The sequence below is a fragment of the Protobothrops mucrosquamatus genome, unplaced genomic scaffold, assembly GCF_001527695.2.
Source record: "Protobothrops mucrosquamatus isolate PMUCROS unplaced genomic scaffold, P.Mucros_1.0 scaffold583, whole genome shotgun sequence".
Classification (NCBI taxonomy): domain Eukaryota; kingdom Metazoa; phylum Chordata; class Lepidosauria; order Squamata; family Viperidae; genus Protobothrops; species Protobothrops mucrosquamatus.
Genome location: NW_015386883.1, coordinates 225,139 through 252,327, shown reverse-complemented (window position 1 = coordinate 252,327; position 27,189 = coordinate 225,139). Strand labels below are relative to the sequence as shown.

General features: G+C 38.0%; 1 protein-coding gene across 1 annotated transcript in view; it reads left to right on the top strand.

Annotated features, from left to right (window-relative positions):
• Window positions 1–287: 287 nt before the first annotated feature.
• The window catches only part of ENPP2 (ectonucleotide pyrophosphatase/phosphodiesterase 2), a gene marked incomplete at its 5' end in the record, with an annotated part of 45,013 nt that continues 18,111 nt past the window's right edge, over window positions 288–27,189 (top strand). Inside the window, 14 exons of the mRNA XM_015817389.1 lie at window positions 288–413; window positions 2,977–3,037; window positions 5,724–5,821; window positions 7,159–7,238; window positions 7,944–8,063; window positions 9,655–9,710; window positions 11,989–12,054; window positions 13,854–13,926; window positions 20,014–20,166; window positions 22,315–22,423; window positions 23,541–23,666; window positions 24,265–24,296; window positions 25,144–25,271; window positions 26,203–26,290. Coding sequence (XP_015672875.1) covers window positions 288–413; window positions 2,977–3,037; window positions 5,724–5,821; window positions 7,159–7,238; window positions 7,944–8,063; window positions 9,655–9,710; window positions 11,989–12,054; window positions 13,854–13,926; window positions 20,014–20,166; window positions 22,315–22,423; window positions 23,541–23,666; window positions 24,265–24,296; window positions 25,144–25,271; window positions 26,203–26,290 — 1,316 coding nt within the window. The remainder of the gene's footprint in view (window positions 414–2,976; window positions 3,038–5,723; window positions 5,822–7,158; window positions 7,239–7,943; window positions 8,064–9,654; window positions 9,711–11,988; window positions 12,055–13,853; window positions 13,927–20,013; window positions 20,167–22,314; window positions 22,424–23,540; window positions 23,667–24,264; window positions 24,297–25,143; window positions 25,272–26,202; window positions 26,291–27,189) is intronic.

The window sequence follows — 27,189 nt, the reverse complement described above, 5'->3', positions numbered from 1 at the left end:
GCTGTTTAGAAAATATGGAACCAACATGACAACTCTTTCAGCCCAGAATGATTTATCTATAGTTGCTAGAAAAGGGTAGTGTATTTCCATGCTACGGTCATGAAGCAGATATTCTAAGAAGCCAAGCTTTGTAGACCTGCCCTTGTCTTCTGCACTGCCTTTTTAGAATGTTCACAACAGACTTCAGTGAAGGTCTCAGGTGATCCTGAGTGATTATAATCCAATTCGGTTGCCTCAAAATGTGCTGCTTTGTTTTTAAAACATTTCTGCCCTTGTGACGACACCAGCTGGTGGTTGGGAATGTACCAAAGAGCGCTGTGGAGAGACCAGGAACGAAGACCATGCCTGCCACTGTTCAGAAGACTGTTTATCAAGAGGGGACTGCTGTAGTAACTATCAAGTGGTTTGCAAAGGTATGCCTTCCCATTTTTTTCTTCCTATATATATTAAGAAGCTTTGAAGGGTTGCAGCTACTAGCTCTGCAGGGATGATCACGCAGTCCAGCCCTGATAAAGCATGTCCTGTGATAACCATAACAATTCTTGCTGAGTGCATGGCGGTCTGAACGCAGTAGGAAGATGTCAGCTTCTTAAGGAGTCTGTAAAAAGAGTCCCTGTGGATTTTACTCCGCTAGTTGTTGCCGACTGTAGGGGACGTTGCTCATCTCCATTTCAAGAGCCGTTGAGTCAGCACTTGAGCCAGATGTTTCCGTGGTCATGTGGCCAGCATGACATCACGGAGTGCTGTTTCCTCCCCACCAAAGTGGTACCTATTTATCTACTCGCATTTGCATGCTTTCAAACAGCTAGGCTGGCAGGAGCTGGGGCGAGGATGGGAGCTCATCGCGTCACGTGATGCTTGAGCCTCAAATCTGGACTGACAAGCCAGCTGACAAGCCCAGCATCTTAACCGCTGAGCCATTGCACAGCCCCAAGGAGTCTGTAGGATCAGATATATATTTTTTTGCCATTAACCCAGTTCTTCTACCTATGGGTTAACTTCCTCAGTTTTGGTAAGTTTTTTATTTATTTTTGGCCAAGGACCCTTAGAGGGAAATGTATGGAATAGAGAAAGGACTCCATAACTTAGCCCCAACCAAAAGGAGATTGAATAGCTCCATGCAATTCTGATGGCCACATTTTTAGAAATGACCAGGACCCAGAGAACGTAACTGGCTCCAAATCACCCAACTGGTCTAAGCCAGGACTAGAACTTAGTTTCCCCTTTTCCTAATCCAGCACCTTAACCAATGGACCAAACTGGCTCTTCATTAAAATAATACATTATTTCAGAGGAACATTGTTTTATCTCTCCACTTGTTTCTTCTATTCAAGGTCAACATGAAAAGATCCACAAACATTTCTCTTCAAACATAGCCCGACCATTTTGGTTGTTTGTTCTGCAAGCAAAGCTCTTTTATTTTGAACTACCCCTGAATATCTTTTGAACTTTATTTCTTTAAAAAAAAAACCCTTGTAAATGCATCTATTCTGTCTCTTACTTGAATCCAGAACGGTGCCTTTTTCCTAACCCTACTAATTCAGATTTCTGTTCTGCATCCCCTATAATACAAACATGGACTTCTGTTGCTAAAAACAAAAAAGGCTGTGGCTCCATAAAAGCTAATCCATGACAGCTTGTGTCATAACAAATCTGTCAGTCTGTAAGTGCCACAAGGCTTTCTCTGTCCTTGCTGCAACCAACAAACATAGCTACCCCTTCAAAAGTTGTTTCCACTGATAATATTAACTTTGAGAGTTTGTTTTGCATTTGTGCTTGCTATTAAGTGGAGAGAGCTGAGGATTTTATTTTCCGCAATTGACGTCATGAGGTCCAAGTTTGCATCTTGCAACACTGTTCTCTTCAGGCAAGGTTTTGGAAGCTGTAACGCTAAAGGCAAGGATGAGGTGGACATGAGGACAGCTATTCTGCTCCCAGAATTTGCTTCAGAGTGGCATTAATAATGCGACTGCATGTGATACATATATGCCTGCAGACCTTGTTAACAAATTATCTACTTTTTAGAGAGCCCAGCTAGATTACTTGATGTTGAAGCTTGTCACTGAAAGGAAAATTAGAGTGAGCATACATTAGACAAAAGCTCAGCTCACATATCTCACTAAATCAAGATTTTATTACATCATGATTTGTAGAATAGGTCATTGTTACCTGACTTGCAGATATACTAAATTATAATTAATAGGATGTAACTCACAAGCCAACAGAGTGTTGTTACCTTAGCAAATACAATATATCTTCCTTCTAGACATATCTGCATAATTTCCAAATTCTGGGGGCTTATGGGCACCTTTGGATTTATGAGATCAGGTTGTGGTCCTTCTCAAAAGACAGTGGTCATGACTGCTGTGGCCAGCTAAAAGATATCCTTCTACCAGAAAGCAAAATAACTATAGGAGAAGGACAGGTGAACCTGGGGGCAGAGTCAAGAGAGTAATCAGCCTGGGGTCATATTCCCATAAATGTTCTATGTCCAACTCTTCTTGAATTCCATTAACTCTTATCTAGCACCAGCTAGATACTTGTATAGAGGCATGAGCAATAAATCAGCTCACTGTACCTGGAGCTTAATGTGTGGTCCTGATTCTTTGTACCTGACATTAACCATCAGACTGCAACTTCAACCTTTTTGGAATCCAGAAGCATTGCTAGAAATGCCAGCTTGGTTTGAAACTGGCACGACTTTTTGGCATGCTTATTTCCAATTTTTTTTTAAAAAAAAGAAAATAAACTTTAAAAATTAGGTAGGGAGGAAACTTGTAGGCATCAAAAAAATTGTTGCTATGTACATGGTCACTCCAGATACCATATTGGGGCTTAAACCAAAATAGGGAATGGAGAGGAGTCCTGCTGTTGCAATCCAATGTCTGTTTACTTGAGAATAAATCTAGGCAATTATAATGCACATGACTTAGTTGAAACCTAACCCAACTCCACATTACATGTGTTTTATTTTAGGAGACACTCCTTGGGTCATGGATGATTGTGAGGATATTCGAACTCCAGAATGCCCAGCAGGGTCAGTTCTTCATTTTATTTACTTACTTGAAATAAGAAATTATTTTGGCTTACCCTGGTTGCCAAATTAGTTGTGTGTTATGTGACTTCTTTAACATGGGAATTGCCTGATCCACAAAAATCAGCATGAAGTTAAAAATATTCATATCCTTCCAAATCCATCCTGTCCAACTCAATAAGAAGCAAGGCATGCTGATCAAAAGACCACAGGATTTGTGTGTCCAGGACCAAATACAACTAGCTAGTTGATTTACCATTTGTTGTCTTAAAACCATTTGTTCAATGACTGTTTGAAGTTGCAACATCACTGAAAAAAATTAACTTATGACTGATTTTCATATTACAACTGTCAAGCTCGAAGTGCGTGTATGATGTTGCCACCATTATTGCTTCTCGGCTTGCCAACGCACTAGTGGGGAGGAGAGGGAGAAATGGAATGCAAGCTCCAGACAACAAGAAGTCAGCCCGTGTGAACCAAGGACATTTCAGATGTTTGCAAACACACAGAGACACTTTCTCATAACAATATCTTGACACTTGATTGGACCATATGACTTGCACTAATAGGGGGAGGGAGAATGCTATATTTTAACTGTAATGGATTGCGTGGGAAATAGCCAGAGCTGGTTTTGCTTCATTTGTGCCGAAATGATGTACTCAATAAAGTTTTGCATTAAGAGATCGAATCATCTCGATGGTGCTTGCTCGGTTGGGTTCATCAGTCGGAACCTTGACAACAATTGTTGTAGCATGCCCACATGGGCACATGATCAAAATTCAGTCACTTGGAAACTGGCATGTATTCATGACAGTTGCAGTGTCCCAGAGTCATGTGATCACCATTTGTAACAAGCTGACTTCCGGCAAGCTAAGTCAATGGGGGAAGCCAGATTCACTTAACAACAGCATGATTCACTTAGCAACTGCAGTGATTTTACTTAACAACTGTGGCAAAAAAGGTCAGGCTAAATCACAATTCTCATAAAACTGTCTCAATGGAAATTTCAGGCTCAATCGGCATTTGTAAGTCCTGGACCAACGTTTTGCAAACCTCAGTTTAGTTAAAGGTGGTGGTTTGTTATTATTTGCACTTCGTGGACCATTGTAATTGTTTGGTTCTAAATTCTAAATTCTCCAAACAAGGTTGAAAATGTTCTTATAGAATTGGTGGGGACCCAGAATCCTTCAGTAATGGGAAGGGATGTAAATATAAAATAAAGCTCACAATGTTTTCCAATGGGGAGCTCCCATTACTATGATCAAAAGATAGAGTATCAAACGATACTCTGTCTTTTCTTCCTTAAGTTGTGCACTCATATACATGCATGTGAGAAAAGAGGATGGAAGGAAGGAAATGGTTAGCAAGCCCAGCAAATGAAAAGAATCATTGGACTCCCCATAGATTACAATCCAACACAGCTGCACAATGGAAAAATTTTCTTTGTGTTCCATAGAAAAATATTCTACAGCCATTTGTCTGAAATGGTATAGGGTTTCCTGCCTGAGCAGGGGGTTGGACTAGATGACCTCCAAGGTCCCTTCTAACTTTATATTATTATTATTATTATTATTATTATTATTATTATTATTATTATTATTATTATTGTTGTTGTTGTTGTTGTTGTTGTTGTTGTTGTTGTTATTATTATTATTGTTATTATTGTTATTATTATTATTGTTGTTGTTGTTATTATTATTATTATTATTATTATTATTATTATTATTATTATTTGGATCATATTCTTCAATACAGTTTGAAAGCAGAATCATTAAGTTTGCTGTGGTTCCACTCTAAATCCTTAGTCTGCTCTAATCTCTTTCACATTATTAAAATTAATACCCATTAAAGCAGAACTAACTGGACATTATTTAGACAGACAAATCAAGAAATGGATATAATTATATGGTTACTGATTCTAATTGATGCCATGTTTTTGGATGCATTTTTAACAAAATATTGTCAACTCTTTTTTTAATGCAGCATAAAGCATTCATGTTTATGATTTATGGCTCTGCTAATGTACCGTAACTGTACTTTCTCAGATTAAATAACAAAGCATCAGGATAAATGCAGGTTCAAATGAAAATTTTACAGGCGATGCTTTAAAAAAATCTCTTTGAAAAAAGTATTGAGCTTTGAAAAGACATCAAGTATCTCTATCTTATTTCAGTAATTGTATGCATTTTTATTTTCATGATCATTATTCTAAAACGGCCTTTTCTAATCTGGTCCTAATAAGATCTAATCTATGTTACGATCTGATCTCCTATAATTTTCAAGTTAGCTTTCCTGAATTTTCTATTTATTTTATTTATATCATAGTACCTATAACCTACGTCACTTTCTGGGCAGCGTACAACATTAAACCAATAGAAAGCAAACACAAGTAATAAATAGGTAAATTCGATAAATAAATAGTCCCCAAAAAGCAATAGCTGGAGGTTATACAGTAAAATATTCCTAGAATGAGATGAGAAAAAGCTGCCTTAAACTATGGAATATGTGCTTTCAGAGTGTCCCTAGCCATTTTACCTTTTTCTTGGGGATGTGTATAACATCTGTATCCCAGATGAAAATACCTAGGAACCTTTTAAAAACTTTTGATAATTGGATTGCCTTTGTTCTCTCTTGCATGCTCTTACTGCAGTCAGTACTACTGGTTTACTAAATTATTGTTGTTGTTTAGTTTTCTTCACCCTCCGCTGATCATTTTCTCTGTGGATGGCTTCCGTGCATCGTACATGAAGAAAGGTGAAAAAGTGATGCGCAATATTGAGAAGCTAAGTAAGTGTGCAGCTTGAATAGTATATTCCAGAATGGTTAAGCTCTTGACTGGCTATGACTTCCGCGGGTTTGGGTTGGCCAACTTTGCCTGAACTCATACAATAAAGGGTAGGGCTCCATTAGTGTTTGGATGGAAACAGAAATAATAATAAGCATCATCACAGAATAGAAAGAGCTGCAAGTAGAAATGGAAAGACTATGGCAAAAAAGCAAAGATACAACACATAGTGATAGAAGACCTGGGTGCAATCCCTAAATATCTGCAGAACCACTTGAGCACCATCAACAATTGACAAAATTAGTCAGTTGCAAAAGGCAGCTTGACTTGGAACAGCTTACATTCTGTGACAATATCTTTAACACCCCCAAGCATCAACATCTGCCTATCCCAGCCCCTTGGCAAGGATTTGATAGATGAATAAACATGCCAAATCCAATCTAAATGTCTGGCTATCTGTGTGATCAATTGAATTGAAGAAATGTTCTATTTCGTATACACATCAGCTTAGCATAGGATGAATATTTATATAACAGCCTTTCTTGAGAGGTGTTCACTGAGAAGTAAATCAATAGATAAAATTCTATATTTTTTCAGAGCAAATTCCAAGAAACAGACACACAGACAAATATGTATATGTATATCTATATATCTGTATCTATATATCTCTAAACAATCCATTTATAATTCAAATTTTTGCATGGTCTTGTTTAATTCTTGTGAAAAATGTCATACTTTGGGTTATGTGATTCAAAGCAAGAGGCATACATAAAACTGAATTTGTAACATTCAATGTGCTTTTGACATCTTGATGAGGAATGTCACATAAGCCTTCCTCTGTTCAAAGCAGATGTGATACACCCGGCTTTATAGTGTGCCCAAATATATGTCTGAGAATGTGTTCAATGACCCTGGAAATGTTTGAAGTTTTATAGTTAATGGAATGACACATTTTTTTAAAAAAACCCTGTATTGCAATTATACTCCATGAGTTAAAATTTGACTAGATGCCCAGGTAAAAATGTGGTCATCTTCAAGAAATGAACTGTACTCTAGAATCTTCCCTTGTTTGATTGTTGGATTCTATGTTGCTAAAAAATGATCTATCCTCTTATCCATACTGCATGTTGGCAAGAGTCAATATATTAGAGAAACTAATAGTTAGGAATAGTTGAGTTGAATAATTTGTGGGAATCCATCCATTCTCTTCTTATACCACGTGAATCAAATCATTACTTTAAATAACAATACGTTTGCTTTGTTATATTTGTTATATTATGCATTGTTAACCAATTTTAAGATTTAGCATGTTTCGTGAATTGAATCATGTTGTTTTCAGGATCCTGTGGAACCCATGCCCCCTATATGAGACCTGTCTATCCGACCAAAACCTTCCCAAACTTGTACACTCTGGCAACTGTAAGTTTTCTTTTTCTTCATCTATACATAAAAATATGTTTAAAAATACTTCTTATGCATTAGCATGACTAGGAAATTAAGGAATATATTAACATCTTTCCTCTTTTGAATTGGAGGAAAACAGGAAAACATTAATTTGAGGATAGTCGTCTATATTCATGGGGTAGAGAAATAATCAAGATTATGTAATCTAAGGAAGAGTTGAGAAAAGACAAATTCTGATCATTGAAATATATCTCGACTTGTGGCTTAAAAATGTATTGTTCCATAGTGGTGTCCCCAAGTATAATGCATCTTCAGCTCCATCCTATTCATGCTGGCTGTTGATTATGGAACTGAAATCCCAAATCTGGAGGGTATTGTCTTGGGGAATTCTGTCAGAATGACCTTCACATCATTTTGTTTGTAGCTCAGAATTGAACTGTGGGGTTCTTGGTCTTTCTGAGCTTGCTGGTTTTCTTACAGACGTTTCACGTCTAGTAGCACTGATGATGTTACCTAGTTTGGTAATGAAATGTCCACAAGAAAACCAGAAGCTCAGGAAGCCCCAAGGACCCTGCAGAATTATCTTTGATTGTAAGTGGAAGCTTCAGTAGCACGTTTAGACACAAGAAGAGGACAACAATAAGATAAAACCGATGTTATGAATTCTAGGTAATAAAATGTGACTTCTGATCTGATTAACTCATTTACTTTTGCTCAAAGGGACTGTATCCCGAATCTCATGGAATAATTGGAAATTCAATGTATGACCCTGTGTTTGATGCTATCTTTAACCTTCGAGGAAGAGAGAAATTCAATCACCGATGGTGGGGAGGTCAACCGGTAAGTTTCAGTTTTATTTGACTTTGGTCCATTATGGTTAAATCTCATAGTTAGTTGCTTTCAGTCTTTTACAGGCAATTAATTTCAGTCAGTATTTAATTCAGTCTATGCTAAATGGACAACCATTTGTCTGAAATGGTATAGGGTTTCCTGCCTGAGCAGGGGGTTGAAGACCTCCAAGGTCCCTTTTCAACTATTCTATTCTACTCTATTCTACTCTATTCTATTCTATTCTACTCTACTCTACTCTACTCTACTCTACTCTACTCTACTCTACTCTACTCTACTCTACTCTACTCTACTCTACTCTACTCTACTCTACTCTACTCTTCTCTTCTCTTTCTCTCTCTTTTTGTCTTGGCCCTGCTCCTTTTTGAAGCATGGCAACTACATATTATACCCTAGATTATGTAAAACCTGTGAATGATTAAAGCAGCCATGTCTTTCTCTAGAGCAGGGGTAGTCAACCTTGGCTCTTTTATGACTCGTGGACTTCAACTCCCAGAATTCCTGAGCCAGCTATGCTGGCTGAGGAATTCTGGGAGTTGAAGTCCACGAGTCATAAAAGAGCCAAGGTTGACTACCCCTGCTCTAGACTTATGAAACTACTTTGAAAACTTGAAAATAGCCCTTGACTATGCATTAAAGGCCTTCATTAAAATACACACATTTACAAAAAGGGCACCTGTATGGAAATTCCAGGCCTGTCTTCAATTGGATTTGACAATTCTGGGCTGACAAAGTAGGGAAGCTGCATATTGAACAAGAATTTTTTTTACCACATTTATTGATATTTTTTCCCTTTTCCTTCTGAGGGTACTCTTAAATAATCTTTTTCATACCATTTAATAAGGTAAGTATTGTTAATATTATTAAGAAGCCTATTAGTGGAGGGTCACTTTAGAGTGCCTTCTGAACTGGCTGTTTGAACAATAAGGAGCCATGTCCTTTGAAGAGGTAACACAGCTGCTTTGAAGATTTCCACTTGTTTAAGTGATGAGGGTGTGTGTCTATGTATTTATCCATAAAAGGCATGTCTTCAGTATATATGAACAGGTACACCCAGAGGAAAAAAGCTCACTTGGAAAGATGAAAACATTATTACCAACCAAAAGAATCCCTTCAGATCATGACTGATATGCATCTCTACCAGATGTTAAATATTGTTTTGAGAGGCATAATTATCCTATCCATAATTATGGATAGCCACTTTAGGTAGCCTAACTCAAGCTATTTCTTTAGCTATTTCCATACTGTGTTATCATCTTTCTATTCAATCAGGTATTTTCAGAAAGGATCCTTACTTAGTACTCCTTACAAAGAGGAGTTCAATCTGATCCTCTCAGATTGAAAATAATTTAAGATTGCTTGAGCATTCTTTTATATATTTTATGTGGCTTTATTCTTCGGCTTTATGTTCTATTTCTCATCTAAACTACTGGTTCTAAATTCTTTTAGGAATTTGATCAATGCTACATAATTCTTGGATCCCTTTTAGTTGGTTTTTAAAAACGTTTTTTTGTTGCAGGAAAGTTTGTTCTTATAACAGACATTTTGAGCCATTGTAATCTGATTACATTTTCCTCATTAGATATGGATTACTGCTGCTAAGCAAGGCGTGAAAGCTGGAACATTCTTTTGGTCTAAGTAAGTGTTGATTTTTAGAAAGTGAAAATTCATACACAAAAGAGATTTAGTAACAAAGCTACAATCCTAAAGGCAGGCATTTAGAACCAAATGTTCTTACATGAATAGGCCTTAACTTTCAAACAAAGATAAAATGGATTTCCTTGGCCTACCTGTTAGTGGCTTTTAAATCAGACAGCACATTTTCCACTCTGTTCTTGCTTCTTTAGAAGAGATTAAAGTATATTTAAAATGGGCTCCTTTTGTTACTTCTTAATACCTAGTTACTTACATAGTGCTTTTTCTGCAATGCTTAATTGAACATTCTTCCAGGAATCAATTGACACAGGGATGAGAAATCAATGATCTGCAGTGATGGTTGGAGTGAGCTAGCTTGTTTTTCTATATGTTTGTAAAAGTGTTGCTACCATCTTCCAAATGTTTTGTGTGTCTTCTGGTTGTAAGGGTATTATCCAGCCTTCACTTACCAAGTACTTTGTGACTGTGCCTAATCTAACATACTCTGTTGTTTCAACCAATGTCATCTGGTATTAGTGGTCAAAAGGCTGATGGGAATAGATGAATAAAAGGAAGACATGAATACAGTAGTCCTCGACTTACAATTTATATACAGAATTACGTTTATAAGTCATGCCAATCGTTAAGTGGGTCATCACATGACTGACCCAATTTTACGATATTTTGCAGTGGTCTTTAACCAAGTCACCATGAGATAGTTAACTGAATGCTGCAGTTGTTAAGCAAACCATTTTCCGCAATGGGCGGGGTTTTTTTTTGTCCAAAACTGGAACTAAAGGCCGGTTTTGGGTTAAAAAAAAAGATAAATGACAGTTACATGACTGCAGGATGGTGCAAAACAGCCATAAATGCAGGCTGGTTGCCAAGCACCCAAAATGTGATCATGTGACCCCAAGTGGGGAGAGTCCATTGCACTTCAAAACCAGGCTGTATTTTTGGGGGGGTCTTGTTATAATTTTGACTCTGGTTGTAAGTATGTAAAGCAGGATCCTCTTGTTGTGGCCTGTTACACAGCCATCAATATGTCATGCTGAAGGTAGTATCTAGCCACAATCCCAAGTAGACATTGATAGTTTTATCCACTCTGAATGTGTGTTATTTCTCCTTTTAAATTAAAGCTATTGTATTGGCTGTGGTTTGTTCTCCAAGCTTATTTTAATATAATTCCTGAACGTTTCATTACCAAACTAGGTAACATCATCAGCAGGATTTTCTTGTCCTCTTCTCTTTAGCTCATAAGTGTCTTGAGCTGAAGAGAATAGGACAAGAAAAACCTGCTGATTGTATTACCTAGTTTGGTAACAAAACATTCAGGAATTATATTAAAATAAGCTTGGAGAACAAACCACAGCCAATATCTAAAACCCAAGCTACAAATATTTCCTATTATTTTAAAGTTATTGTGCTGATAGCTGCTAAAACATCATAGGGAAGAAAAGTTTGGTTGTTGACCTACATTTCATTTGTTGAGCTACACGTTCTTAAGGATATACTTTAGTGTATTTATCATGAATTTCCCACCACTTGGCTTGACCAGATGACCCCAGTTTTAATATTTCTGGTCTCCCTTGATTAAAACAAAAACCCTATCCATTTTTCAAAACTGCAATTTAAGAATCCCATCAAGCTTCAGACAGTGGAGAAGAAAGCTTGCCAACTATCATGGCCTATGCCAGTGATGGCGAACCTTTTAGAGACCGAGTGCCCAAACTGCAACCCAAAACCCACTTATTTATCGCAAAGTGCCAGGGCTGCATGAGCATTGTGGTGCCCTCGGGGAGGTGGGGAGGCGTGGCCCACTGGTGGGCGTGGCTGCAGTGGTCACGGCAGACTGGTGACTGTGGCCGGGGTGGTGGGGGCCAGTCTCCGGGGCATCCCCGGGGGCCAACGCCACTTGCTCGCTCACTTCCTGCCCCGTCGCTTCCAAATACCACATGCTTGCTACTCTGGCGAACTCTGCTGGGGCAATGGCGCTATAGGTTCGCCACCACTGGCCTATGGGCAGTCCGCTACATTTAATTTGCTGAAGAAAAGCAAGACATCTTTTTGAGAATTTAGTAACCATGATTCCTGGGATTCGTTGTTGAGGAAGCAATTCAGCTAAACTGGTTTGTAATAGGCAGACATTTCTGATGTAAACGTGGCTTCAAGAAGAGTCACCACATGAAGCTCATAAATGGAACATCTTATCTTAATGATGAAGACCGTAAGAAATTAATGATCTAGCTCAGGTTTCATGCTTTTCTTTGTTTTCATTTAGTGTGATCCCTTACGAGCGCAGAATATTAACCATACTGCAGTGGCTAACTCTGGCAGACAATGAAAGGTTGGTCATTTCTCTGTCCCCTTCCTTACTTTTGTAGCAATGAATGCAATGAATGCGTTATTGATACCTTTGGTAGAAATTGACCTTTGATCATCCATATTTGTTTGATTGATGAGCTAATGATGTATACATTGTACTGGGGAAATTTTAATTGCATGGGTTAAAGCTGTTGATGTATGGGTTTTCTGATTTTCCGATTTAGAATAATAACCCAAGAGTTGGGCAGATATCAAGATTTTTTAATTGGGTAGTTGAGAATACATGGCATCATATTTTGCTTTGAGGGAGAGTCCAAGAAGGAACAACTGTAGCCTTTTCCCATCACTGAGAGAAAATTATTGAATGTTTTTTCCAAGAGCTTGTGCTTGTGCCTCTTTTGGCATATTTTCTAAAGTTTTAATGAAGTTACAATGTAGAACACTAAATTGTTTCATCACTGGAAAATATATGAAATGGCAGCTTTCTGATTCTTTGTCGTTGTGTTTTTTTTTCATAAACAAGAGTGCAAACCAGGTCAGAACCCTGCCTGAACTTGCTCCCATACTGTCACGATAACCCAGCAAAGTGAAAGTGAAAGGGAAAGTCCAGAATGCTCCTGGGTGTTTGGGAAACTACCATCTAGTCAAGGAAGAGGGACTCAAGAATAACCTTGAGTTATTCTTGCAGCCACAAGATTCCTAGCACTAACTCCCGTTAAAATTCCATGGAACTTTATCTGTTTGTTCCCAGGGAAGGGCGAGCAGTCTGGGGAGTTTCTTGTTTTGTACTGTATGTAGAATACAATGAAGTAGTCAACCTTCCACAGAAGTCCTGCATGTTGTGCAGGTCAGAAGGAGGGCTGAGGAAATATCTGCAGACCCCTCACATCTTGGACCTACCCTCGGGATGGTGCTATAGGCCAATCTATGTCAGAACAACTAGACACAGGGACAGTTTTTCCCCTTATGCTTTCACTCTGCTGAACTTCTAATTCTCACAGTGCTGCCTAATGTCTATGTATACTTACCCATGTAGTATGGCTGTAGTATTATTATTTATCCTATTTATTATCTTCTTTATTATCTGTTTATCCTATTTATTATCTCTCCCCCCCACCCCCTTTTATTGGTATTATTATTCTGTTTGCATGAACACTGAGAGTTTCTGTACCGGAGACAAATTCCTTGTGTGTCTAATCACAATTGACCAAATAAAGTATTCAACTCAACTTGAACCCTTCTCATGTGGATCTGATTGCTTGCACCTGACACCTGGGGAGAGATTACTATCAGAAGCTTCTCTGGCTGTGTCTCAGCAAGTTAACAGCAGACTTCTTCAAGCAAAGCCTGGAACAAGTATTTAGTGGGCTCCAGCTTTGCATGTACAAACCTCATAGTTTGTATCACAAACGTTAGAATTCTGTCTGGGCAGACTGATAGTAGAGTTGGGATTTCCTAAAGCTACTGCTACAGACAGTGAATATCAATCCAATAGACAGTGGCTTTCTCATAAACACTCCCCAATCTCATAAACACTACCAGACACCCTCGGAGTTATGCAAAACCAAGCAAACTTATCCTCATGGTTTGAAATGTTATTGCTAATTTCCAGTCAGCAGGCTTTGTTTACCTTTGTTGCAAAGTTCCAGCAATATTTTACTGGATACATTGATTTTTATTTCTTCACCGTCTCTAAATCCAATAAAACCATTTGTTTTATTCTGAGGGATGGGGCGAATTTATAATTTTAGGGAATTGCAGTATTTGAAAGTGAGAATTGCATGCTAAATGAAACTTGCTGATGTCTGCTTTTCTTTTCAGGCCTTACGCTTATGCATTTTACTCTGACCAACCAGATATGGCTGGCCACAGATATGGTCCATTTAGCTCTGAGGTTAGTACAGTTCATCTTTGCCCATAAGTGGAATGCAATCCTGCTGCTCTGGGTTTTGTTATCATCATATGAACCTGTATTGCTAGTCCTGAATCAAATTGTTTAAAGCTAGTTAATTGTTCACACCTCTATAAGCCTCCAAAGGAAATAGGGCCTTCTGAAACTAGACACTACATTTATAGAGAGGACTAAATTGTTAATAACATTATCCATCTGCTTAAAGTTTCAGGGACTGGTGATCTATGTCTGTGTCTGTGTGGGTGTGTATGTGTTGACAGGGCTAGGATTATCATCAAAGACTTGCAAGCCTACTCTTGGATATAATCAAGGTTGACTAGGGTTTTTTTTTAAGCGCTGGGGTGTGAAAGGAGCATTTTTCGTGTTTTATAATAATTCAGTAATTTCGCACATATTGTTTATGCAATGTTTACTTTCTGCATGATGTGCTAAGTCAGGAGGCTCATCTAACTGCTTCTAGCCATAACCATAAATGATGTTAGCCACTTGGATAGAAACAGGGAGAATAAGCAGACAGGCTTCAAAGCAGTGTTTTTCAACTTCAGCAACTTAAAGACAGGTGAACTTCAATTCCTAAGCTGACTGAAGTCCGCCTATTCTTAAAGTTGCTGAAATTGAGAAACATTGCTTTAAAAGGTAGAAGGTGGAGAGATGATTGAATGATCATTAAGTGGGCAGTCTGGAATCTACATCCAGTTAAAATCCATCAATGCAGCCAAATCACTTGTATGACTGAGGTCCAATTATATATTTTGTTGATCCTGTGCTTTGGCCTTGAAATCCAGGGCAGAGACCTAATTCACACTGAACTCTGGCAATGGCATTGGGGCAAGGAATTCTGAAACTGTAATACTGTCTTCCTTTTCCTCTCTGTGAATCCAGAGCCAATGTGAAGTTTGAGGAAAAACTCTTTCAAGTTCCAAGCACAGAGGTTAATTATTTTGTTACCTCAAGTTCTAGTAAAGTGCTGTTCTACAAGGAAGATCTACACAGTTAACCTTTGATCATAGATTCTGAGGGAATATTCTCCCAGCCACATAAGAGCTGCTTAAACAAACAGCTCCAACAGGGTTGGGAGAACATGGAAAGAATAGATCAGTGTTGGGTTGCAGCTCCAGGCAGAGATTGCTAAACTGGCAGATCACTGACACCATAGAAAACAATTTTATGCATCTGCTGATGGGCTTATTAAAGTTAATCAGAGTGTGGCAAGCATTTAGCCAGAGTTTCAGTCTTGGATAAAGAAATGGCTTTTAAGATGTCTGTATCTGAGAACAAGGAGAGGATTGATTTGTTCAACAGCATGATTCAAAAATCTTAACGTAATTATAACGATTTAAATCCAAGCTTCCTGATTTTATTCCAAGACTGTAGAACACTTACCGTACAACTCCCTTCTTCAGATCTGTACTCTGCAGATATGTTGGATGTCAGCTTCTACTCTTTCCTGGCCAATATGGTTATTGATAGCCCTTGAGGGTCTTATCTCTTATATCTTTGGCTCCTGGGAATCCCCAGCTGGTTATTGCAACACTTGATTCTGTTGCTCTCAGTATATTTTGGTAGTCCAGGACCAAAATAATATTGCTAAATTTAGAGCTGGAATTGGCTATAGACCTCGTTCTCATTGTTGTGAAAGAATCCTCTTGCTGTGGAGGTCATCTCCACCCTTTTCAAGCATCAGCCTTGGGGGTGGGGAAAGTAAATTCTCCTCCCAAGGTGCAGATTTGTGAAAACAAATTTTGGCTTTTGCAATTATTTTATTTGGCAGTGAAGTCCAGCTGCAATCTATCAAACCCTGCTTTGATTAGTCCCAAATTAGATTATTCCCTGCAATTGGTATCATAGTGACTGAAGGTCAGATGAGAATCAGAAGCAACATAAAACAGTTGCAGTTATTTGTCTGGGGTTCAGAGATAAAAGTACATATTTCCCCTCCCCACAATGAAATTTTCAGCCCTCAACTCATAAAGCTGCTTTCCCCTTGAGATGAAATGGAGAAGAGACATCTTCATCTCATATATCAAAATAGGTTTGGCTTCAGACTTCTTTATTAACCTTTAGAGAAGTTAGTTTTTCCTGTGGAAATTGCACAGATGTTCTGATTTATATCTGGACAGGATTCTTTGAAAGAATATAAGGAACTGTAAATATATCAGGAAACTCTTAGAAGTAAGACTTAGAGGGTAGTCTAGGAGCAAAATGATATCACTAAATTTAGAACTGGAATTGGCTATAGACCTCATCTTCACTGTTGCAAAAGAGTCCTCTTGTTGTGGAGATCATCTCCACCCTTTCCAAGCATCAATAATATTGGCATTTGACAGTCAAAAGCAATTCTTTCCTCTTTCCTAATCCTATTCCACCCATTTGTTTTGAGCTGGCAAAACATTAAACATTTGGGCTTAATCTTAGATATCAAGATGCTTAATCAATAGAACTGGGAAACAAATTACAGAAGACTCCAACTCCCAATTCCTTAAAATAATTATTTTCTTACCCATTTGGAATCATATTAATTGATTGACCCCTAAAATCTCTCCTGGTGTGAAAAATACCTCACAGTGTGAAATCAAGCTTAAAATAGCACATATATTAGGTTAAAGATGTAATTGTGAAAGATTTTACAATTTTAATATGTGTTTATATTTTGTATTACTTTGGGAAAGTTACTACTGTATAACTAAGCATGTTGTGAACTCATAGCACAGTCATATCATAGTTAAGATGATTGTTTTGACTGCATCCCTATAGAAGTATGGATTGTGAATAGGCAGAGGAAAATATAAACAAGGCATTAAAGTCCACTATAGATTAAACTTTATCGTGATTCAGGTGTCAAGATGAAAAAATATTACCTGCCCAGAATTATGGGTGAAGAAGGTTGCATGTAATTATTGCTAGTATGCTTACTACGGTGTGGGTGTGTGATTGTGTGTATAGTTTCAGGATATGGCATATAGCAATGTTTTGTTTGTATCTTGCTATCTTAATGGTCACCTTTGATAGGATTCATGGCAGGAATCTTAGACCATACATTACAAATTAAATAAATGTAATTTCTATTTGGAAGGTGGTAATCCTCACCGGAAAGTTTATTATATGTAGAATGCATTCACCCTTGATCCTTTTTTTAGTGTTGTTGGAAAGCAAGAACAAGGGCAACAACAACAAAACAGTTTTCCCCTGGAAAAATTAGGCTGGTTAAAAGAGTTGTATTACCAGTTGTATTACCAAATTACCAGAGGAGAAATGTTGTCATTCTTGCCAAAACAGTTAATGAGGTTTGGAGTCCATAGGTCCACACTCTTCCTTTAGAAGATAATTTACAAAATCATTCCAAGAGGACCAATAAAGGGGAATATTTGTAGCTCAGGGTTGAAATGAAGGGTCCTTGGTGTTCCCTGAGCTTGGTTGTTTTCTTGCAGATGTTTCATTACCCAAACTAGAGTAGCACTGCTGCTGTTACCTAGTTTGGGTAATGAAACATCTGGAAGAAAACAACCAAACTCGGAGAGCATCGACGACTCCCACCCTCCCCATTCCAAGAGGATTATAGAACTAACTTGGCTGCAAGTTAAAATTTGATTTTAATATACAATGATACTGGCTTCTCAGCTTAGTCTTGCCCATGCTGATGGGAGTTAATGAAGTCCAGGGGTCTTGCCCAGGTTCCAGGTTGGCCAACTAAATCAGAATATTGAATATGAGAGTTTCTTCTGACTTTCCTAGTAATGATTTTGGGTTGTGGTCCCTTACTGAGATCAAGATTTGAAATTTGGTCTCTTCTGTTTATATTTAGTATTCCGCTCAGTGTACCACATTGTCTCACAATGAGAGCACTTTCTACATGGTAGGGTGACTCCAGTTGGTAAATGTATTTATTTGGGCAGCTTATCCCTCCCTTAATCCAGAGGGATTCTAGGCAGTTTCCCTAGAGATGCTTTACTGCTAAACCGAAAGTGAAGGTTGATGATGTAAGGAACCTTTAGACACATTTTTGATCTGTCAGCTTGCAAGTTCAACCAGACAACTGATTAACTAGCAATCTGTATGTGGGTAGTAAAGTCACAATAAGTTTTGTAGAGGCTGCATCCCAATAATGATAGCTAATGCACAAAGATCTTAGAATGGTCTTCCTTTTTTTTTTTTTAAAGTAACCTAACCAGTCATTGGATACGAGATGGGTGGCAAATAAATTTTATAATAAATAAATAACACCAGAGCTATAGCGAGACAAACCAATTTAAGATATCCAATCATGGTTCTCTGGTCTCATACAGTATCTACTTTTTGTTTTTGTGTTTTTAGCTCTGTCACTTGGATAATCCTCTGTCTGACAAACATTGCATGTTTAACCATGATATCTTGGTATTTAATGTCCTATTTTGAGACATTTTTGTTTCAAGTGCAAGTATTGGTTAGTTCTTTCAGTTCTAGAAGCTGGAACACTAGGTCCCATCATCCTCAGCTTGTATTGATCTCATTCTTCCAACGTAAAGCTAAGACTTGGCTGATTAATACAGATTTGGCTTTCTTCCTAGCTTTAATTTCTTAAGAAAGAGAAACTATCCCTTTTGTGAATGTTTATACCAGTGCTGTTTACCATGATCAATGACTTGGGACAACATCCGTACGCTTAAGGACTGCTGGGCTGCTCTTCTAACATGCTACCCTGGAATGGGGACTCTTGTTATTAGACCTACTTGATGGCATAAGTTAAAATTCTGGCTGCGCTTCTCTTGGAAAGAGTGAGTAAACTCTTGAGAATCCTCCCTCCATCTGCTGCTTCTTTCATCAAGGCTGCACGAAGCTTGAACTCTTTTTCTTCTCTTCTTTATTTTTTTACTCTCCTTTATTTTTATTTTATTTTTATCTTAAAAAAAAAAGAAAAGAAAACTGAAGCTGCTTTCTGGAAAGAGAGAGAAAGAGAGAGAGACAAATGGAACTGGATTAGCATTTCCCTTCCAGCTGCTTGTCCAAAAGCAAAGAAACAACATGGCAGATGGTAATCCTGTTTAAAAAAAAAAAATCTTCCAAGAACATGGCTCTGTGATTGGAACAGCAAAGATGGAGAATGGCTGTGCAGATAGAAGCAAATCCCTGCCAATTTTCAACTTCCCTTCTCTTCGCTTCTTTCTTTCTCCATTTTTTTTTAAAAAAATAAATAAGCTGCACTATCTTCTTGTATGTGATATCTTTCTCTGTTCGGGGAACCTGATCCTAAAAGTTGCCAAGAACTCTCATTGCAGCTGTCAATTGGAGTTGCATGCAAAGTCGCTTCTTTTTAAGATCGGTTTGAATAGCATCCAGCATCTCTGCATTGCTTGGGACTGCAGCTCTGTTTTTTTCAGATGATTTCTCCTCCTCTTAATACATGGTTCATTCATATCTTCCCCTCCCCTAATTTTTAAAGCCTTTCCTCACATGCCACAGCACGATAATCGTGGAAAGCATATAGCTAAATCTAATGGTATCCTATATCCTATCTAAGGATATCCTATAATACAGGAAGCAAATGCGGGGTGTGTTTGCTCAATTTCCCCCCACCCCATTAAAGATCAGTCTGGATGTCTTTAAAAAACTGGGCATGTCTCCAGCTGCATGGAGTTGATAATGACTAGTATAAAAATATTATATGAACAATTTTAATTTATTCTCTCTAGGACAAGAGAATTATCTTACCGTTATTCCAATAGTGAAGCATTGATTAGTTAGTACAATTTAAAACATAAGTATGTTAAGCATCCAGTAATAGCAATGGCTCCTACTACTGATGCTTGCTTTCTCTTGATAAACTTGAAAAGAGTATTGGCCCCCTAAGCAAGCAAGCAAACAAACAAATCAGACATCCTATTCAGAGATTTTGTTTCCTGTAGACCCCAGGACGATTATCACAAATAATTAAATTCTTCTTTTCAACCTTGACCTTGACATGACCATAGACCCAGTACAAATGGTTTGAACCAAGAGTTTTGGCATGCCGTGTCCTGGAGACGGGAAGTTTTTAACTATCTGATGTTGAGATGAGCTTTTTCTGAGTCCAAGCATCTCTCTCCGTCAGTACAGGAGAGTAGTTTTGGGCCCCCTCTTACTCCATCTAAAAGGCCTAAAAGAAAAATCAGTCCTAAGAGGATTCAGAAAAGACGTGTTGCTCCTTCCAAGAGAAGACGAAAAGTACCTAGAATGGAACACTTGTCTGCGGAATCCCGTCGGATTAAAGTAAGTTTTCAAAACTGCTACATATCAACCACTGAGACTCTTAAACAACTTGATTGATTTTTTTTTTTGGGTCCTCCCAACTTTGGGGGGAACGTCTTCCAAATCGAACTTTCAGTGCAGCCATCTTGAAAGGCCACAACCACAGATTGCCATCAAGCAGTTGGGTTCATTTGGTGTTTGTCTTTTCCTTCTTCCCCCCTCTTCCTTGGGTAGCATTCTCTGTCTCTTGGTGTAATCTTTAGATCCTTTTTTTTTTTAAATGTCACAGGATTCAGATGCAAAAATCCATTTAAACTGTTCGATCCACAGATAGATAGTATTGGATTAGCCTGTAAAAGCATGCTTATTGTCACTCTTACAGTTAATTTTTTCAGTCAAAATGAATTTCTTGGAACTTATTATTTGGCTCTCTGGAAAGTTCTACCTGTAATACTTGCAAAGGGTTGAAGAAATTTTGCCAGGTTACTCCTGTTCACAACATGATATGTCACTATTGGTTTCCTTTAGCAGGAGATATCAAATGAAGCCTCTTTCATAAGAATTGGTCTGTGGTCCTTTCTAATTCCTAATTTCATGACTTATAATTATATGGTATCAAATTTTTGCAATGCCGGATGTTGCTTGAAGCTTTATGAATATTTTGAGGCAATGAATATCAGTAACTCCAAAGAAAATTTATCTGAGGCTGCTATCGTATCTATTGAACAATCACACTCAGTGATCAAGTTGAATGAAAATATGGTTGTAAGGAAGTCCTGTATCCACAAGGTGCCTTCATTCTGTATATAGAATCAGTATAGGACATGGATATGGCTTAAACATGGATTGAAAGGATGAAAGGTTGACCATGTGGACCTATAGAAATGGATTCAAGATGATGTTTGAGTGTTTCACAGTATGAAATGTCCCTTCAGACTTTCGTGATGAATTTGGACATAGGATGTAAATAGGGTTGCTATCCTTTTTATCTTGGCAATACCATAATATTATCAAAGACAAATCTTGCCTTAAAATAAACAAATGAGAGCTACTCAAAACACTCATTTGGGATTCAGGAATGTGCCCTGTAATGAACATTAGAGTTCCCACATTGAAAGGGAAGAGAGAATGGAAAAAAGCTTTTTCTGTGTCATGCTTTATATATGTCCAGTAGCTCTCTTTCTTTCTTTCTTGTTCAACTTTGCTTAAAAAAATCATTCACTGAGTGAGGTCCATGAAACCTGCAGGATACATGGATTCCCATCTTCTAGCTTGTTAAAATAAATGTACTGTTAGAAATTAAGGTTGGAAAGAACTTTATGAACTGAAGTGACCATCTGTTTTAAAATTATCTTGGTTCCATGCTTGATTCTTTATTTTAGAACATGGTTTCTAGAGATGAGCTTATGCTTTTAGGGATTAAAAAAGGGTTAAAGAACCGTAGCTTTTAATTACAACTTTTAATTTTTTAAGTGAAACAGCATAAGTGTGATATTCTTTAACACCAACATCAGAAGACTATGGGTGCACATTATAATATAACTCTAAGCTTATTAGAATGTCTTCAGGTTTGCTTAACTCTTTAAATGAATGATTTCTCATATTATGAGTCAGAGTTCAGATGTACATTATAGGTTTTATGGAAAATCTTAATCTGTTCTTTATTTCAGATATTATTAGTATTGATAATGCTGTTTTGAATATAATAAGATACTCCAAATATCTTAATGTTCTCATAATTCTCATAATAAGAATATAATGAAAGAGAATAAATACCTGAAAGATAAACAATATCAATCATCTCTAGACCTCAGTTACTCAGAGGGATGAGTCAGAATATCTCTGAAAATAGTTGCTAAGGAATAATGTGAATGAAGTTATTGTTACCAATCTTTTCTTTTTTCCAAAAACTTCTGGTTAGCCATACAAGAACCATAATTCTGGACTATATTGATATTTGGCGTAAAGCAGTGCTTCAGAGAGATTAATATAATATAATACAGTATAGTACAATTGATATAATTATAGCAGTTTATGTAAACATACATAATGATATGTATTCATCTGGTATCATCAGATGAAAACTGAGTGGGTTGATAGTGTTTACTTGTAATACAGCTAAAAAAAGATTAATTCTTCCTCTTTGTGTAAATATGTGTGCATATATAGATGTTAGGTCCACTAAGAGATATTGACAAGATCCTTGGGCAACTAATGGATGGATTAAAGCAGCTGAATTTACACCGATGTGCCAACATTATCTTTGTGGGTGATCATGGTAATTAAAAAAGTTTTCCTTGGTTTTTATGTAGAAAAGTCCCCATTTCTGTTGGAAGGTATTTTATTAATCTGTTAAACTGAGTGTCTGTGGAGATTCTCAGTCATTCAGGTCATGGTTTCCCCAAAAGTGCTTTTTCAAGAGGCAACTTTGTTTTTCTTGAAGACATTTGAAAAGCAAAATGTCTTTGAGGAAAAACAAAGAAAGTCCAGTTGCCTCTTGAAAAAGCATCTTTGGGACTGTTAAACTGAGCTGTATTTCAAGTGAAATTGCATTTAAATATAGAAATTATGATGTGCCAGCACACAGTATGGATTCAGCCTAAGATGAGGGACAAAGTTTTTAAAACAGATTGATTGTGAACAGATTTCTGAACAGCTAATTCATAGTGCAGTTTTGTGGTTTTTTAGAAAAAATCAAAAGTAGTTTTAGCTGATTATAAACAGATTTGATGATCTCATATAACTTTATTCTCTAATTCACATTTTTGACGGGCACAATGGCTAACTTGATAAGACTTCTTGGCTGCTGTTCAGAACTTCAGGGGCTAGAATCCTCTTTTTATTGCCACTTAGTCTACATTTGTGGGAATACTTTAATCTTTATAACCTAATCCAGTGCATTAATGTCTTTTAATTGCTGAAATGGCAGTCATTTTTCAGAATCATTTAAATCTGTGGAAGGTATTTCTGGATTAAACAACAAGCTTAGATCAATAGATTTACCCCCTGATTCCTTTTTAAAGATTTTTTTCCTCTGATTTCTCCCCATTTAAAAAAAATAAATATAAATTTGTAAAATCTAAAGCAGAGGTCCCCAACCTTTTGGGCACCAGGGACCAGTTCTGTGGAGAAAGGTTTTTCCACAGACCAGAGAGTGTGTGGTTTTGTGTGGTGCCTGCATCCCACGGATGGGGCTTTGCTTGTTTGTGCGGACTGGTTGCTGGCATGCCATGGCCCAGTACCAGTCCAGGGACAGAGGGTTGGGGACTCCTGATCTAAACAATATGACTTTTAAAGCTAAAAGTGATATAAAGATATCTCATTCTTCAACATCTGAATAGCAAATGTCTAAACATACTTCTTTCAATAATGCAGTGGTGCTGCTTATTCTGTAGGAATGGAAGATGTTACTTGCGAAAGAACTGAATATTTGACCAACTATCTGTCTAACGTGGATGACATAACATTGATACCAGGAACTTTAGGGCGTATTCGTGCCAAAGCTAATAGTAATGTTAAATGTAAGTTTACCTTTCTACATTCACCCTGTAGCTTGAAATGTGTCCATTTTCTTCTGCGCTGTCTCTGACCTTGGCTTCCAACAGATACGATGGCAGGGAATATATTTATAAAGGTTCTTCCACCTTCAGAGAGACAGAGTTATTGTTCAGAAAAGACAGTTGCTTTTTTGATAGATAAGTTGGGTAAATTTACCTAATTGATCAGACTAATTGTTAAATAGAACCAGATCTTTGGGGGAAAAAACTTGAGATCTAAATGTTTTTGCCTCACAATGAAGTAAACCCTGAGAATTGTCAGCAAAGAGAAATTAGACAGTGCATTTCTGCAAATGTTTGCAAAACAATTTGTGCGGGTTCTAGAGTGGGCCAAGCTTGTTCTAGCAGATCTTCATCTTAAGATCTGAGCTTCGCTTTTTTAGTAGCAGTGATTCTTCTGTCAGGAAAACTATAGCCAAACCTATAGTTTAGTTTAATGTATATGAATTATGCATTACATTCCTAATTACATATGAACATTTGTGTGTTGAAAACTCAACTAATGGCTCAATTTTGACTTTTCTTTTTCTTTCTGTTTGAAATCTCCCCATCCACATAACAGTTGACCCCAAAGCCATTGTGGCCAATCTCACAGTAAGTATCTCCTTAGTACTCTCCCTTCTTAGAGCACTTTAAAAAAAAAGATAGCTGTGTATATTTGGATTTATTAACTTGGGTGTGGCTTTAAGTGAAGAGTCAGTGTTCTCAGAGGAATCCTCATAAGTGTAGTTTCCATGGAGAAAGTTGTATGATGGTTATGGTGGTTCTTGTCATGTTTTATAGAATGGGGCTGTACCACTGCAGAACATCTGCAGAACATTAGCAGTTTAATTCCCAACATTTTCACTCAAGAAAGGGAAACTAAGTTAAAATGATGGGTAAAAGCCATTTTGGAGTTGCTTTCAGACAGAGGAGAATCTGATGCGAGGATACAAAATGGATCAATGGTCCATTTGGTCTTTATCAGACCTGGGCATTTTATGGCCCTTGGGCTACATCTGGCCTTCTCCTTGTCCGGCCCACATGAGGTCAATCGGAAATTAGAAATCGCATATAAATAAATGTATGCCATGTACGCAATACAAGTGCATTGCTTTTATTTTGAAGGTGACTGCTATTTTTAAAAAATATGTGCATGCATGCTTGCATGCCTACACACGTTCATAGCCCTATTGGTGGGGCCGTCCACAACAGTCCCAGTTTCTCAACGTGGAGAAATTAATTGCCCACCCTTGGTCTTGATTGATTGATGGGCTGTCAAATCAATGTCAGCTCTTCATGACCACATAGATTTTCTCCAGGTTACAATCTCACGATTAGTCTTACAATGTCTACAAAATGGGCATTGTTCATCCTCAACAAACAGTGATTATTTCAGTTAACAGCTAGGTTGGCCAATGTCTTCCATAGCCCCTTTCTGAACCTACTTCATTTGTTTCAGTGCAAGAAGCCAGACCAGCATTTCAAACCTTACTTGAAGCAACATCTTCCCAAGCGTTTGCATTATGCAAATAACCGAAGAATTGAGGATATTCATTTGTTGGTGGAAAGAAGATGGCACGTGGCCAAGTAAATAAATATGAATTTTCTTATCTTTTTGACTTGCTGTAGACCTCCCATTTATCCAAATATGACGTCTGCAAACTCTTTTAACTGATTAATTCAGTGTGATTTTGGGCCACCATTAAGAAATCAGTTGTGATATGACACTTTGGAACCCAATCTGTATGGAATTTGTAAAATATATTTTAGTAAGTCTCTGGCTCAAAAATGTAGTAAGAGCAACATGGATTCCTTATTTCATAGTGTCTTCTGAGTTAAACAACTGTAACATTCTAACATAATTTAGGTGACCAGACTTCCTACTATTCAAAGTGTCTTTATTTTACAAAAGCAATTTTAGGTAGTAAACAATAGCCACTAGCCAACCTGGAGGCCAGATTTAGCCTGTAAAACAGTGTTTCCCAGCTATTGAAAGCTCACTAGGTTTAAGTCAAGATGTACTAAAAATTGTTCTTATTTTTTAAGAAAAAACTTAACATTGTTTTTAGAATTTCTATGAGAGATTTGTTTTCTCTAATGCATCTTCTATATAATGCTCCTATGATATGCTTATCAAAGGCACTAATCTTATGATGGAGGTTGATGGCAGCACATATATGCCATCAAAAGGACTTGAACTATGTGAAACATGCATCATGATACAATGGTATTAATCACAAACTTTATGTACTTTCCAGCTGTTGAGATGCTGCTACATAGAGGCATGATTTGTACAATGGTATTACTGTGTGGGTTGTTATTTTTGTGTCATTGTGGCTTGCTGAGAATACTGCTGTCCTCAACCACCATTTGAGAAAGAAAACAAAAGTTGCCTGTTTCTTTAGAGATTTGTAGATCAGCAAATCCACAATATTTTCTGCAGTCCACTGGAAGTAGAACCTTAATGTTTATAGAAATTAACTGCTGGTATATTCAAGAATCTTCTTAATGTTTTTAGGAGGCCTGGAGATGTGTTTAGGAAAATAACTGGGAAATGCTATTTTCACGGAGATCATGGCTATGACAATAAGATCAACAGTATGCAGGTAGAGGCAATAAACTGCTTGTTGTAGTAGATAGTAATCAGTAAGTAGCATTGTTGGTATATATATCTTACAGTAACTTATCAGTGTATATTTTAATTTTAAGTCACGTTTCTTTAATCTTCTTACCGCGGTGGGTAGTGAGAAAATATTTAAAGATTCATTGCAGCTTATTTTATTCATCTTTGGATATACCAGGTGGTTTATACCAGTGGTCCCTAACCTTTGCAACTTGGCGGCCCGGCTTTGGGGGGGGAGAGAGAGAGGGGAACCAGGCCATGTGAGCAATGGGCCTGTGCGTGCACACACAGACACACACGCACACCGCTCCCCTCACGCAAGAGAGAAGTCTTTGAGGCACGGTCTCAGCTCCTTCAGGCTTCTCTGCGCCAAAAGCGTTTGCAAAGGGACGGAAGCACTAGATTGCTCCCCCAAAGCCTTTCGTCCATTTGGCGTGGAGAAGAGAAGCCTTTTGGGGCGCGATCTCCTGCTCCTTCAGACTCACCAAAGCTGCCCGACGCTCCCAAAGTGGATCGGGTGTCCTGCACAGGCAGCCTCCCTGAATCAGCAAAGCTGAGCAGGGTGTGCTTGTCCCACTCAGCCTCTTCTCTCAGAGCTCCGCTTTTGGAGCATCAGGAGCTGGCGGCTTGGAAGTGCAGCTCCTCTCCCACAACAGAGAAGCCTTTGGGGTGCCACTCGCGCAAGTGGGGCTCCAAGCATCGGCCCTGCCACTCTCGCAAATGGGGCTGTGTGCATGCATGTGTGCACCCTGGCCCGCCCTCACAGGGCCCAGTTGCAAATAGGCCACGAGCCAGTAGTTGGCCAGGGCCCACAGGTTGGGGACCCCTGGTTTGCGCTGAAATATTTTAGGATGAAACCAGAATAAAATATCAAACGGGGGG